Source organism: Hoplias malabaricus, chromosome 3 (genome assembly GCF_029633855.1).
Source record: "Hoplias malabaricus isolate fHopMal1 chromosome 3, fHopMal1.hap1, whole genome shotgun sequence".
NCBI classification, from domain to species: Eukaryota; Metazoa; Chordata; class Actinopteri; order Characiformes; family Erythrinidae; genus Hoplias; species Hoplias malabaricus.
In genome coordinates this window covers 69,571,129-69,586,033 of record NC_089802.1, presented here as the reverse complement: position 1 = coordinate 69,586,033, position 14,905 = coordinate 69,571,129, and the positions used below count along the sequence as shown (strand labels likewise).

The 14,905-nt window shown below is 41.0% G+C and overlaps 1 protein-coding gene across 2 annotated transcripts; it reads left to right on the top strand.

The window, feature by feature from the left end:
* Positions 1–1,083: 1,083 nt before the first annotated feature.
* On the top strand, positions 1,084–9,312 carry gbx2 (gastrulation brain homeobox 2). Of its 2 annotated transcripts, XM_066666289.1 has the most exons (3): positions 1,084–1,220; positions 3,533–4,029; positions 8,059–9,312. In XM_066666289.1, exons 1-3 carry the CDS (start codon positions 1,183–1,185, stop codon positions 8,598–8,600), a joined length of 1,077 nt encoding a protein of 358 aa, XP_066522386.1. In that variant the 5' UTR covers positions 1,084–1,182; the 3' UTR covers positions 8,601–9,312. The 2 variants fall into 2 exon arrangements, with proteins under 2 accessions (XP_066522386.1, XP_066522387.1); XM_066666290.1 differs by lacking the exon at positions 1,084–1,220 and having other exon boundaries at positions 3,053–4,029.
* Positions 9,313–14,905: the final 5,593 nt, after the last annotated feature.

Genomic DNA, 14,905 nt, shown 5'->3' with positions numbered 1-14,905 from the left:
TGCTGCTAGTACAGCAGCACATTAGAGGGTGAGTAACCCCCTCCACCATCTCTCTCTCTCTCTCTCTCTCACACACACACACACACACCCCCCACTCCCCTTTTCTATTGATGCCTCCACATGATTGATAATGAGACAGTGACTGCTGTACTATTTGTCTAATGGCTGTGCAATTAAATCCCCTTGTAAATGACCCATGCCTCATTTCATCCTAATCTATGGAATTTTGATTGAATTTGTCAGCGCTAATTGAAAAATACTGCTATTTAATGTCTGCATTGCAGTTGCGGCTCAGCCTGCCTTTAACGAGACAGTGTCCCTGTGACCCTGTGGATTGAAGAGGGGGGGTGGGCTGTTATGGGGGGTCGTCCTTGATTTGGAATGGGGCGCAGAGCAGAGGTCATGGCTTTAGGGTGGGCGCTGAGAAGGTCCCCATAGATTAAGAATAATTTAGAGCGTGTACCAAAAAAAAAGGGCCCGACATGGTTTTTAATGATCTCGCCCACCTAGCCCCGGCAAACCATCAAATACATATCACATACATAATAAATCTACAGGGCTACACAAGCCAGTGCTGAGTTTACCTCTTCAGGAAAAAAACCTACTCAGGACAAGTGTACTGGGCACATCAGACCCAGGGCTGCAATTTAGCAATTTATACTCAGTACACTAGGTTATATGCTCATATATTTTATTCTTGAAACAAACGGAGTTGATGAATCAGCTATGCTATATAATATTAAGGAAATTAAAGGGGCGCTCAATTAGAGAATGCTATTCACCTTTAATTAACTCTGCTCATCTATGATGTCTTCACCATGTTTCCTATTTTTAAGTACCCAGAGATTCTGTTATTTTAGTTCTGAGTTTTAAATGTAAGTAACATTCAAATACAAATAAATAAATAAATACTGCCAGAATGTGTGCGTGCGCATGCGTGCGTGTGTTGTCACAGAACGCTGCCGTGTGCTGAGCAGACTGAGTGTGTGTGTGTGTGTGTGTGCTAAAGGAGATGAATGGGGGCAGCTGATTCACTGAGAGCGCGTGAGTGCTGACAGGAGTGGCATGAGGAGATGACATAGTGTCGGGGAGGGGGGCAACAACACATCTCAAATCAAGCCTATCTCCTGCTGCTGCTACGCACACACACCAAGCCTATGGAGACTGTGAAATGATTTATTCATGAGCTGTTTAGGGAACACTTACTATTATAAACACAGGTCAGTGAACCCACCACAATGCATTTTTGCAGAGTCTTAAAAAGTGCATTAAATTTTCGCGGTGGTTCTTTGTTAATAACCAGAAGCGTTCTTGGAACTGAAATATTTAACAGATATGACTGAAACTTAAGGAAATGACCTTGGTTTGTGTGTGTGTGTGTGTGTGTGTGTGTGTGTGTGTGTGTGTGTGAGTGTGTGTGTGTGTGTGTTTTGGGGTCACTAGATTAATCAATAAGAAGCTTGATTTTAAAATCATATTCTTTTTGAAATCATATTAATACAAAATACAGGAAAATTAATATGATGACGATTTAATTACGGATTTAAAGATATAATTAAACACCCATATTATTTTTTACTTACTGTTTTTATTACAGTGTTATTGTATTTTGCAGTGAATTCCGGACGTTCACCTTCATTTCACTACGTTCCTCTTAAGAAAAATACTATTCCTGAATTTTCCCTGTAAATCCATATGGAAGTTAGAAAAATGAAGAGCATTTCAAGCTCCACAACATTAACACAGCGTTTCTCCAAAAGAAACGTAGTCTATAATCGAAAACGTTACAAACGTGAGACTATAAATTTGAAGTAGTGTAATATGTATGTGTTGTGACGCCATCTTTAAAATAAACAACACAGACCTATTAAACTACTTCAAATTTAAAGTCACCCATGCAAATTATTGTTGTGGGTGAAGCTTAAGCTACAGATTTGTCCAAGAGAGTGCCCTATTCACTATATAGGGCACTCTTTGAGGGTTCTGGCATTTTCTAGTACAGTCCGAGTACATATGTACAACACCGCAGTAGTGTAGATGCAACACTCTTAAATAACACTCTTAGCTGAGCTGCTAGGATGCTACTCTAACTTCTCTTAGTATGAGGTGCACATACGTTGATTTTGTGTAATAAAACATATTTGCTGCGGCACAGAGGAACGTAACTTTTTACTACTGGGGTCCGTTTAGTTGATATTATGTTAAAGATATTATATTCTGTCTATTGTAAACAACTTGGGGATGTTTGTTATATTGATGACAAATTAAAAACATTGAGTCTAACGCTGTATATTTATTAGACATTTTTTTAAATTAAATAATGTCAACAAAATGGCTGCTCATTTCCCCTTTGAAGCTGTGTTTTAAATACAGTCTCAAAGGGCAAATACAGACAGCCAGGGTTTTACACGTCATAAACCTAAAGCACCAGTACCATCAAATTCTGGGGTGGGTCTTTTGAGCTGCAGGCGAGCAGACAAGGGCTAATTGATAGAGAGACGGGGATTAATAGCATATTCCGATCTGCACATACTGAATTAGGGCGAGGGTGTAGATTCAAGGCATTAGAGGTTTTCTTTCTTGGAAAATTCTGATTATGTAACTTTGATGAAGAGAGAGGGATGTAAACCATTTGAAATGATGTATTAGAAACAGGTGACATCCCTTATATTAGAGGCCAACTGAGTGCTAAACGGATAGCTTAGGTTTGCCTGGGGTGAGATTAGCCTGTGCGCTCCCCTGTGTATCAAACACAGCAGCCAGTGCTTGCGCGCGCCTTAACGCGTCAAGGCATCTCCAAGGCAACGCGTTTCCGCGCGGCCAATAAAAACGATCTCGCTCTTGTGGGCGTGTTCCCCGCACGCGCTTAAACCAAGGGAGCGCGAATCAAACAGGCCAGTCCGGCGACTGTGACGCGGGTAGAGAAGAGTGCGCGCGCACGCCACTTAAAGAGAGAAAGCGGGAGAGAGAGAGAGACAGACAGAGAGAGAGAGAGAGAGAGAGAGAGAGAGAGAACACCTCGCGCTTAAATCACTCCCGGGTTTCCGCGGACGGCACGCACACGCGCTTGGCTCTGGCATGCGGGTTCACAGTCGAGGACTCGGGAACGCGGACGCAGGATTACAGCGAGCTGTCTGACGCGCAGGACACTGGACACGGGAGCGCGCATAAGCTGCTGCATTTATATTTAAAGCCATAGAGATGTACGTCTATGGATTTAGAGCAACTATAGCATTGATTTTCTTTATTCTTTTCGCAAATTGTTTTGTCCTGCTTTAGTGTAGAATTAAACTAACAGCCTCACAGCGAATAAATCACCTATAAACCGCCACGTTTTTCCATATGGACGTTTGAAGTGCTTGCAGAGGTTTGAAATGAGGTTCGGATGTTCACTCCAAGTCGTGTGTGCAGTATATAAAGCTGTTTACAGATGTCTGCTTTTTGTTAAAGTTTAAGAAGGAGTCGCTGAAAGTTTCTTGTTGTTGTTGTTGTTGTTGTTGTTGTCGTGACGTGTCCGCCGTTGGGCGAGGAGCGCGCTCCACACTCCGCGCACGTGCACGAGCTTTATGAGCGCGGCCTTCGGTCCTTCGTCCTTCGTCATGATGCAGCGCTCCGCCGCCTTCAGTATCGACTCTCTGATCGGGGCTCCGCCGACACCGAGCCCCGGGCCGCTGCTCTACGCGGGTTACCCCATGTTCGTGCCCTACCGCTCCGTGCTGCTGCCTCCGCCGCCCGTGGCTCCTCCCCCGCCGCCGCCGCCCCCCGTGGCCGCCCCGCCGCTGTTGCCGAGCTCCGTGTGCTCGGGGCTCGCGCTGATGGCCGCGGCGCCGGGAGGCTTCCCCGCAGCTCCGCAGCAGCACCGCGACGCCGCCCGCAGGCTCGGGGGCGGACAGCAGGCGCTGCACGTGGCCTTCGACACGGCGCAGGAGGCGCGCGCGCACGGCGACGACCCCAAGAGTTTCGCGGGGAAGGAGACCACTGCCCTGCTGCCGCTGACCTTCCACGACGAGGCCGGACACTGCGCCGCAGGTCAGTTTTAGAGCAATTGAGATAGAGATGCGTAAAGTTTTTGCAAAAGTTTGAAGACACCTGGTCAAATTACAGACTGCGTATTTATTGTAGATTTGTTTCTCACATGTTTCTCCAAATACAGAAAAAAATCCAGTAACTGTTAACTTTAAGGTTATTTTCTGAGGAGGAGTTTAGTTGTTTTCACGTATAACATTAACAACTGTCATTTAGCCAGAGGGTTTCACGTGTCTGCAAATGACAGAATGATTTATCAAAGATTGGTACACCAGGTGAACCCAACATCTAGAGGAGAGCCATAACCAAAGATCAAGTTATAGCCTACATTCAAACCCTTTTCTGAGTATTCACTGTTCAATACGAATGCTTTCTTCTAAGAAGCAAAATACGGAGAATTTCTTGTTTGTTTGTGCCCCCCCTCAAATAGGGTTCAGCCTTCATTCATAAAAACATTTCACTTAGAATGAGTCTGAAAACTTTCAGAGTGAACAATGTCGTACAACAGAAGTACTTTTCTACTCACAATGTTTATCATATAAAATACTTTTTTAGAACTACCAAATGAAAAATACCTTTTCAGCGTTTTAAACGAAACCCATATTTTTAAATAAACGTTAATATTACGTCGGCCAGTTATTTTTTCTTACCCTTGTAGAAAGCTCCTCCTACTGCAGTAGTGATAAACTGTGCCTCTCATGTAACGTTTTACACAGAAATAAATCACATCCCCCGAGTTATTTCATTCTGAGATGTGACGCCAAAGAGAAAAAGCGGTCCCCTAAATATTTGATGATAACAATGCTGAAGCCGTAGGAGTGGAGGCTGAGGGAACTGCTGTGGCACGAAAGTCACTAATCGTAAAGGCCTCGAGCAAGAGCCTGCAGCCAAACTGCTGCGCACCAGTAAACGTGAAGCAGTTAAAACTAAAATATGAAGAAACAGCACCACGCTTACATCCACATCCTTTACATTTAAATAAACACTGAGAGAAATATAAACCAACAGAGGAACGTGACCCCAAAGTAAACAAGGCGAGGCACTCGCTTTCTACTTTATAGTCACCTTTTAGGGGTTTTCTGCTTTTATTTACGGAGAGATACACGGTTTGAGCAATAATTTTCGTCGCTGTTTAAACACAACTCAGTGCGAAACAAGGCACAGGTGTGGAGTAACAAATCCCTGATCGAGTTACTGCATTGTGACCTGGATAGAATAAGAGTAAACAAGCCAAAGTCATTTGAATAAAAGTAGAAGTTAAAAACCCAAAACAACTACGAGAACTTCAGTTCTTCAGAAATCCAATTTGTAACTACCCTAGTCTTCTCAATTTGTTGTGCCCTCTTGGATAAAAATAACAATCCTCCTAAGTTCGTGGTGTCACAGAGGAGCACACAAACAATTCCAGGAAATTAAACAGAAAACACTAAATATCAGAGTCTAAAATGTAAGAGTCAAACGTAATATATTAATCATAATGTCCGCGTTAAAATGACTCAAATACAAATCCGCCTATCCATATGCATTTATTATTATGGTAGCATACATTTAAACACTTTATATAATATTTTTTTTTATTTTGCGACGGGTGTTTCATGACGGTTACCAGACTGTCTAATTCTCAGAGGGAACTGAAAAAAAGAAACGCCGTTATTTATAACGGATTGACTCTTAAAACTGTAACCGTATTCAGAAATTACCCTCATAGCTCATTTCGAACACTACATCCTTAACAAGCCAACGTTATTCAAACACCTTGCGTATATAAGGAACCATGACAACCGTTAAACCGCTTTTCTGCTATAGAAGCCGTTTGCTAAGGCTATGAGTGACTTGATAGAAAATGAGGGATGTAACAAGTAAACAAATATCTCTCGTGCTTTTAAAGCAAGTAACGTTAGTTACTGACTTGTAAAAAGACGAAAATGATATTTATATCATTCTGAAATATCACATTTTTAATGTAAACACTCAGAAACACTGGGAAATGTGCTAGAGAAAACAAGGCAAAAGTTACCCCGAACATTCGCGATTTAAATAGCGTCTTTTTCCTTTGACTAGCAGAGAGGACAGGTTCCTTCCCTAGAGAGCTTTCATGTACTCTATATATTACTAGTAAATAAAAATCTAGTAATATGACGTTCATCAAATAGCAAGCCGATATTACACGTTAAATACGTGTTTTCACTGATGTGTGTAAAATGCTCCCAGGGTTTTAGAGGACATATGGCTGCTGAACTGTAGTGTTGTAATCTGTCTAAAGTTCTAAACTCACTTCAGTGTCGTACGCTTACAATAAAACACATTGAATAAAAGAGTATAGCAACGTGCTTATTTGAGGATGCACCATTTTGAGGTGTATTGTGTAATGTCATGGGGCAACTGTCAAGTGAATTCCAGTAAAATTCCCAGCGAATTAGAATGAATATGATAATTGATTTAGCACACTTTAGAGGCCTAACCTGCATTTAACTAAGTTTGTATTAAATCAGTCTGTTTTTCTTGTGTGAAGTAAAATTAAACTTAACATTGACTCGAACACTAAACTTCCTTCTAACCCCAACTTAAATCTAACCCTATAGCCGTACTCTTGTCCTGAACCTAGCTCTAACTGTAACCCTAAATCAGATTTTTCTGTTTTTGGTTTGAAAAAGTTGCTATAGGGGGAATTAAACACACTGCCTAACTGCGTCCATGAAGTAAGCACTTCAAAATTTGATTCGATTTGAATTAAGTTCCAAAACAATATAAAAATAACATTTAATACATCTTTAATTCTATTGTATTTCTTTATTATTTTATTTTTGTATTTGTTTTTTCATCTGTTAGTACATTGTTGACAGAATTTGAACGTACACACGTTACACTATAAAAAGTTTTAACTAAAAACCTACATTAAAAAAACTAGCTCCATTGGGACTTTTTTTCACAGGTGGAGCCCACAGTGTTCATTTTCATTCCTTTCCTCACACTTCACATTCGGACTGTCTGTGTATGACGTTTATGCTTTTAATTAATGCAGAGTCGTGTCAGGAAGAATCCCAGTTTCTGATTTTTTTTCTTTCCTTTAAAACATAAACTTTGATTCAGAACATGGGATTTTGCTTCCTACACTGAAAAAGGAAAATGAAAAAATGTGATGCCAAAAGCCTAAAGAAACATTTAATGCAGGTAGCAGCAAAATGTTTACACTATTCATGAAACTTTTTGATGCTTTAGAACAGTTTTTGTTAAAAGCCAGAATACACAAAAGGGGCAGAATGTCTATTTATTAATTCATTAAAAGAAAATTCTAATATGTCAATTCAAAGTATTTTCCTATATATTAGTAGTCACATACACTCATGTACTGACGACAATAACAACACTGTCCACTTGCAGAAATGATGACGTATTTACTCTAAGTATAATATATTTGTAAATACTGTACATGTAAAGGTATGTTCACAACTCTCCAGATTTCTTAAAATGAGGCCGTTTAACTTCGCTGATGCCTATATTTGCTGAAATAGAGCGTTAAAAATGATTGGTGTCACTAAACATTATCATTATCATAACAAAGCCTTTTGGGACTACAACTCTAGAATTTATCATCATCTCTTTCATCTATAATTTCTTGTACTGAACGCCCCTTAAACCCAATTACAAACAATTTGGCCCAATTTTGGTGAAATGCGAATAAAGACAGAAAGCCTGTGAGGGAATGAACGCATATATGGTTTCATTTCAAGACAGATTTGTTTAAGTGATTTATAAAATGTGTTTAATGTTCAAAAGGAAAACGATTACAGTGTCATAGGGATGGCAGCTGCAGTGTGCTATGGGCGTGACTGTGTGGAAGTTGTGAACGGGCTGCGTCCCAAATCAAAATAACTAACTTAAAGTAATGAATTCTTGTCAGCTTGTGTACTACATTTGACACACTATCTAGTAGCTTATGATGGTATGCTCTTTTGGACACAGCCTTTGAAAATAAAAGTTTTTTTTATAAACAAGGCCCCTGACTTGGATCCCCGTCTTTTGTGTTTACAGTACGAGGTCACACCAAGGACGAGTCCAAAGAGGACGAGTGCCACCGGAAAGAGGACGGTTACTCCATGGACAGTGACCTGGACTACAGCTCGGACGAGAACGGCGGTCACGGCGGACACCGGGACGAGGGTGACGGCTGCGGACCGCTGGAGGACGGGTCTCGGGGAGGAGGGGGGGCAGGGGGTGGAGGTGGAGGAGCGGGCGGGGGAGGCGGCGGTGGTTCCGCGGGGAAGAACCGGCGGCGGAGAACCGCTTTCACGAGCGAGCAGCTGCTGGAGCTAGAGAAGGAGTTCCACTGTAAGAAATACTTGTCCCTGACGGAGCGCTCGCAGATCGCGCACGCGCTCAAGCTCAGCGAGGTGCAGGTGAAGATCTGGTTCCAGAACCGGCGCGCAAAATGGAAGCGCGTGAAGGCGGGCAACGTCAACACCAAGGCGGGGGAGCCCTCGCGCAACCCCAAAATCGTCGTGCCCATCCCCGTGCATGTGAGCCGCTTCGCCATCCGCAGCCAGCACCAGCAGCTCGAGCAGGCCAGGCCTTGATACACACGATTAAAAGTCCTTTTATAGACTCTCTGCAAATCTGTGTGTACAGTCGAGTGCAAATCCGGGGCACCTCTGGTCGAATCACGTTTTTGTTGATTTTGGAAATGAATATAAGTACATTTTCTCTACCGAGAACATAATTTTGCACACTTTAAGGCACAATTAATACTTACACCTGTTTGAAAAAAAATATAAAAATATAAAACAAATTACAATTCAGTTTAAAAAAATGCACTAAAATAGTCAGATAAAAATAAACATGTTATAATTTTTCATTCAGAAAATGAACAAAACGTGTTCATTGACCAGGGGTGTCCAAACGTTTGCACATCACAGTGGATATCTGCGCTTGTGGAGGTTCCTGAAAAACAAATGGACCAAACATTTGACAGAACTAAGTTAAAAATCCTGAGAGGACTCCGCGAACAGATTCAGGACCAAAACAACACAAGCTCCAGAGCCACCGGAGACATTGTGACGTGTACAGTTATATCTGGAGCTCTGCTGAGGGAGCACTTGAGGTCGGTCTGAGCACCCTGACCACTGAACGGACAAAACGGACCAACTAAACGGACGCCCCGGGTCTTTTAAAACCTCCTGGACTATATATTTGTTATAATTAATATTCCTCATTCACTTTCAGTTTCTTTAATTTAACTCTTTCCCCGCCCTTTGAGTTGAAGGGGCGCGCTGCTAATTTATTTGTTATTGTGAGAAACAGTTGCTAACACTCGGTGGTTTTACTGGTTAAAGATTATTGTGTGGATTAAAGGTGGAATTTAAGCAGTTGTGAACGATTTGTCCGCTTGTTTATTATTTTGAAGGTATTTTAGAGATCCCGAGAATCAATACTGTTAAGCAAATGCTGTGCGCGTTCACGTGAGGTGTTTGTGTGTGCGCGCGCGCGCTCGTTGGTTCGCGTGGAGCGGTTTAGGGGCGTGTCCAGGGAAAGTGACAGTTTAAGAACTCATTAAAACTTCCTTCATTCTGTTTGGAATTAAATAAATTATTGATTATTTTAGCGTAGTCTGATTTTTCAGATGAGGCTATAGATAATTAAAATATAATCATTAGCAGTAACAACAACAACAAGGCAGTAGACCCACAAAACAACAGCAATCTGTGTAATACACAGCAAGGCTATAACAACCATTGTAATACGCTGTAATACACACATAACAACAACTGTCATTGTAAATGGCTGCAACAGACCCATAAGCCATCAGCAACAAAAACAACAGTCACTGTAATACGATACAACAATGATTTCAAACAACAAAAATCATCATTATCATTATAATATAGTAATCATGAACCTTTTTCCCTGAAGAATGAACAATCCAGTCAATTAATATATTTGTATTTAAGTTAAATTCAGTTTATTAATTTATTTATGACGGCTTTATAGAAATCGCAGTTTAAGTCCAAATAAACAGCAGCAAATCAACGGAAAACACGGAGGGGATGTAAGATTGAAAAAAGTGGAGAGTAAAATCAATTTAATTTAAAATACTTTCTCGAATCTACTATTTTTTATAAAAGCCTCAGAGGTGTCAGGGCAGTGGAGACCAAATACTGGGAAAGAAATTTACACTCTAGGCCTAAATTTGCTTCATCCGATAAAAACAGTTGACCTCTAGAATATCATATCTATAACAAATAATAAGAAAATAATGACTGCATCAGTAATCGTTAAATCCACAATCCTCCTGTCAGTAATCACCTAATCAACCTATTATCACTAAATCAATAACATTCTGTCAATAATCGCTAGTAGTCTATAGAGCTTTTACTATAAATCAATAATCTCTCTGTCAATAACCACATAATCAAACATCAGCGTCAGTACCATTTTCAGTAAACACATAAACAATAACAGTGTTTTAATAATCTGAATAACAACCTCGAAAATAATAATCATATATTTTGTCACTCATATGATAATATTTATATAATTTGTAAATATATGAATAATCAATATCAACAATCCTTCTGCTAATAATTATTACATCAACATTCTTTACACAAACGGTCACTTTAACAATAATCTTTTGATCGATAACCGTCAAATGTTCGTCTCTGCTGCAGAGCCCACAGTGCCCCTCTGTCCGCTTCATTGCCCAGCTACTGTTCGACGAGTTTGTTGTTGTTCTTGTTTTAAGGTGGTATTAAAATTTGAATTAACTGGTAATTGGTATTATTAGAGTAACACAGACCACTGTTTTTCTAAAACTTCTCCTCAATCCGCCACGTTAAAGAGTTAAACATGGCCGCCCCAACACCGAAATCTAGTTGATAATAAACGGATATTTAGAAAGTATTAACCTCCGCCGCTTACGACGAAGGATTTATTTTTCTGAAATTCAGAGTCGTGCTAATGACCTTAAAACTAAGGCCAAAATAACAGAAACGTGTACGTTTTCACCAAATGTTCACGAACCTAGCGCTCAGAGCCGTGGGGAACGGTCTGGGGTCAGACCTCGAGTCTTTCAGAGCCACAGCACGTTTTTATTAAACCGAAAACCTTGTCATTCATCGCCCAAGAAGTCCCCAATAAACCAGAGAATTTCTCTCTCTCTCTCTCTCTCACACACACACACAGTAAATAGATCTGAAATGTACACTGTGTTCTGTAATGACAATATGGAAATAGATGTTACAAGAGGAGAGAGAGAGAAAGAGAGAGAGAGAGAGAGAGAGAGAGAGAAAGAGAGAGAGAGAGGTGGGGCAAACTGTATTAGATGAGAAAACAAAAGGTGAGAGATAGAGAGGGGAGAGGAGGAAGACAGATAGAGGAGAGTGAGACAGCAAGAAGAAAAAACGAGAGAGAAAGGCAGGGGTAGAGAATGAACTGAGAGAAAGGTGCCAGATAAGGATAGAAAAGGGCAAGAGACAGAGAGTGGGACAGAGGGCGACAGAGAAAGAAGAAGGGTGCTCTAATGACATTATTGAAAGAAATGTGTTATAAGTTAGAAATAAAGAGAGAGAGAGAGAGAGAGAGAGAGAGAGAGAGAGAGAGCTCTGACAATTGCCCTAACTCTAATGAATTTTTTTGCAAATTGTAATCAAGGCGGCCGTCTTGGCTGACAGATAAATGGCCCCCAGGGGCCGCACGGGCCTCAGCTTTTCACCACGGAGTGTGTCCCCCTGCACTAAATTAACAGCAACTTGTCTAAGCTTCAAATTAACCCCCCAATGATTAATTCTGATGGAGAACAAGCCCTGAGACTTGTGCCCCTTAATAGACGCTGCTGGAGGAGCCAGAAACCACACAACACACACACACACACACACACCTCTGTAGGTGACCAAATCTCAATTAAACATGCACAAACAGAGCAGAAAGCTAGAAGAGTTTGTTGGGGAGTTTATTATCCCAGTAAATAGAGTAACAGTCATCACTGCATTTATTGTATATGGAAACAAGTTTTTGGACACTTACTCATCCAAATTGTCCTCTGAAATAAAGGGAATTAATTGGGATTGTGAACACTATTTTTTTTTGCCATAACAGTTTCTACTATTCTGGGATGGCTGTTCTCTATTGGGTCTGTACTCCTCTATATACTCCTCAGTCAACATTTGACAGTGAACATTGTGACCCTCGGCTCATGTGTTGATGATCTGGGGCGATAAGTAGCACCTCCTGCCGTTTCATGCTTTAGGACTTAGAGAAAATGTCCATGATTGAAATCAAAAAACACTTTCCTTCTCTCTGTATATATTTCTCTCTCTCTCTGCAAAGAAAAAGCATCTGGATTTTTTTAGGCAACGAAGAGAGCTCCAAACATTGAAAAGTAAGATCTGAGATGAGGATTTTCCTCTATTCCTGCTCCATAGGTGGTTAATATTAAATAAGGTTTTATGATTAGGATTATTTAAGGTGGAAATATACAAATTCGGAAGAGGGCTAACAGCATGAAAGTAAACACAGACCAAAATCGTTACAAAACTAAACAACTCGAGCTACAAATGAGATTCTGTGGTGATTCAAACAGTGAATAAAAATACAGTTCCAGCTTCTGAACGTAAACAAAACAGAGAAAACAATGTTTACCCCAAATTAATGGCATTTAACCACAAGAATGTTATCGTGGTCCGGTTATGATGTTAGAAGACAATGATAGTGAAATAGCTCTGGAAGACAAACACCACTCCAGTGGTCCACTGTGTAACCGTTAAATTAAACAGGGTTATTTTAACTCATGTGCAGCTGTTCCAGAAAACCCCATCCTATGGGCAATGCTGTTCATGGATATTACAGAGAGTGGGTGTAAACAGCTGAAAGCCTGTTTGGACAATGGTGCACATCAACATACTAAAGAGCACGAAATCCTGGTTGCCTAAATATAAGAACCGCATTTGTTTAATTATGTTTATTGTTTAATCACAAACGGAATCTGCATGAACCAGCAATGTCTTTCATTAAAGGGTGGGTAATGGAATCCTGGGGTTCCCTGGCATCTTAATGAAACATCTTTGAAATGTTTTGGTCAAAATACCACAAGGATTAAATACAGCAGTGTGTCCCCCACAAACACCCCCACCTGCTCCGGGAGACAGTCTGTGAGGAGTGTGGTGTGTTCTCTCTGTGTCTGCGTGGGTTTCCTCCGGGTGACTGTCTGTGAGGAGTGTGGTGTGTTCTCCCTGTGTCTGTGTGGGTTTCCTCCGGGTGACTGTCTGTGAGGAGTGTGGTGTGTTCTCCCTGTGTCTGTGTGGGTTTCCTCCGGGTGCTCCGGTTTCCTCCCACAGTCCAAAAAACACACGTTGGTAGGTGGATTGGCGACTCAAAAGTGTCCGTAGGTGTGAGTGAATGTGTGTGTGTGTATCCCTGTGAAGGACTGGCGCCCCCTCCAGGGTGTATTGCTGCTTTGCACCCAATGATTCCAGGTAGGCTCTGGACCCACCGCGACCCTGAACTGGATAAGCGTTTACAGATAATGAATGAATGTAAGCAACGATGATGACAATATTATTATTATATGGTTCTGCTTTTCGCATGGTTCTCTTTCTTCTCCATTCTTGTTACTGAACTCAGTACTCATTTCTTCCTGCTCATTGTGTTTATTTAGCTCAGTTTAAACTCGTTCTCACATAAACACAGGTTCACAGGTCGCTGTGATCAGGACAATTCTAATAAGTCTGCGCTGTACATAAAAAGCAGCACAAAATAATAACTACTAGTTTTATCCCATATTTTCTGACACAGTCCACAAAAAACATACTGGGTTGTTTTATTTCATAGTGTGTGTTGGAAGGCTCTAGATTTCCAAATTAAAGTGTACATGCACTAGAAAGGTCATTTCTTCATATTATGTCCCCTTTAATTAATTCCATATGTACAGACAGCCAAAACTGCATTAAATACTCTGATGATCAACTCTAATTGATTTTTTTACAGGTTTGAGTTTCATATAAGGCAAAATATACAACGTTCTAAACGATTATAGTAACCAACAGTACATTCTTTCTCATATCAGACCGGCAGTTTACACTGAGCCAGCGTTACATTCTATAAAAATGACCTGTGTGTGTGTGTGTGTGTGAGACAATCCTCAGGCAGCTCTTCTTCCTTCTGAACACAGCAAGATTATCATCACACCATGATGGCCCCACTCACGCCTCATTTCAGCGCCTCTCTAGCATTCCTAATGCCATTAGTGTGTGAATGTGTGTGTGTGTGTGAGAATGTGAGAAGCTCACACACACTGATAGATGAACACACAGTTCTGTTAATGCACTGAACCAGCGTTTCGGCTCACTGGACCCTATCACATTGAGAAGCCACGCTGATTTATGATGGGAGCTGATCAGACTGGAGCTGGACAAGATGCTTTTGGCTGGCAATCTTTTCATCACATGACCACACCAGTCTTAAGCCCAGTTCAGATCGTTCGCCGACATGCCAAACACACTTTTGGAGTACGTGCACTTAAAGGGAACATCTATGATTGTGGGGAAATGCAGTTCTCTGTGGTTGTTTACATTTAGAAGCTCTGCATCTTTTAAGGTGGAATAGTGTGTATGAGAAGAGGGAAAAACGACTGTTGTTTGTTTAACTTGTCTAAGTTTTTATTCACTGTTTGAATTACCACTAAAACTCATTGTAACTCGAGTTGTTTAGTTTTGTAGCACTTGGTAATGCAGATAGCCATCTCAGAGTTTGGAGACATTTCCACCTTCAGTGATTCAAAACAGCAAAAATCAATATTACCCATCTATGGAGCAGGAATAGAGCAATATCCTCAATTTGGTTTGTGCTTTTCAATGTTTGAAACCCGTTGCCTAAGAAAACTTCTGCC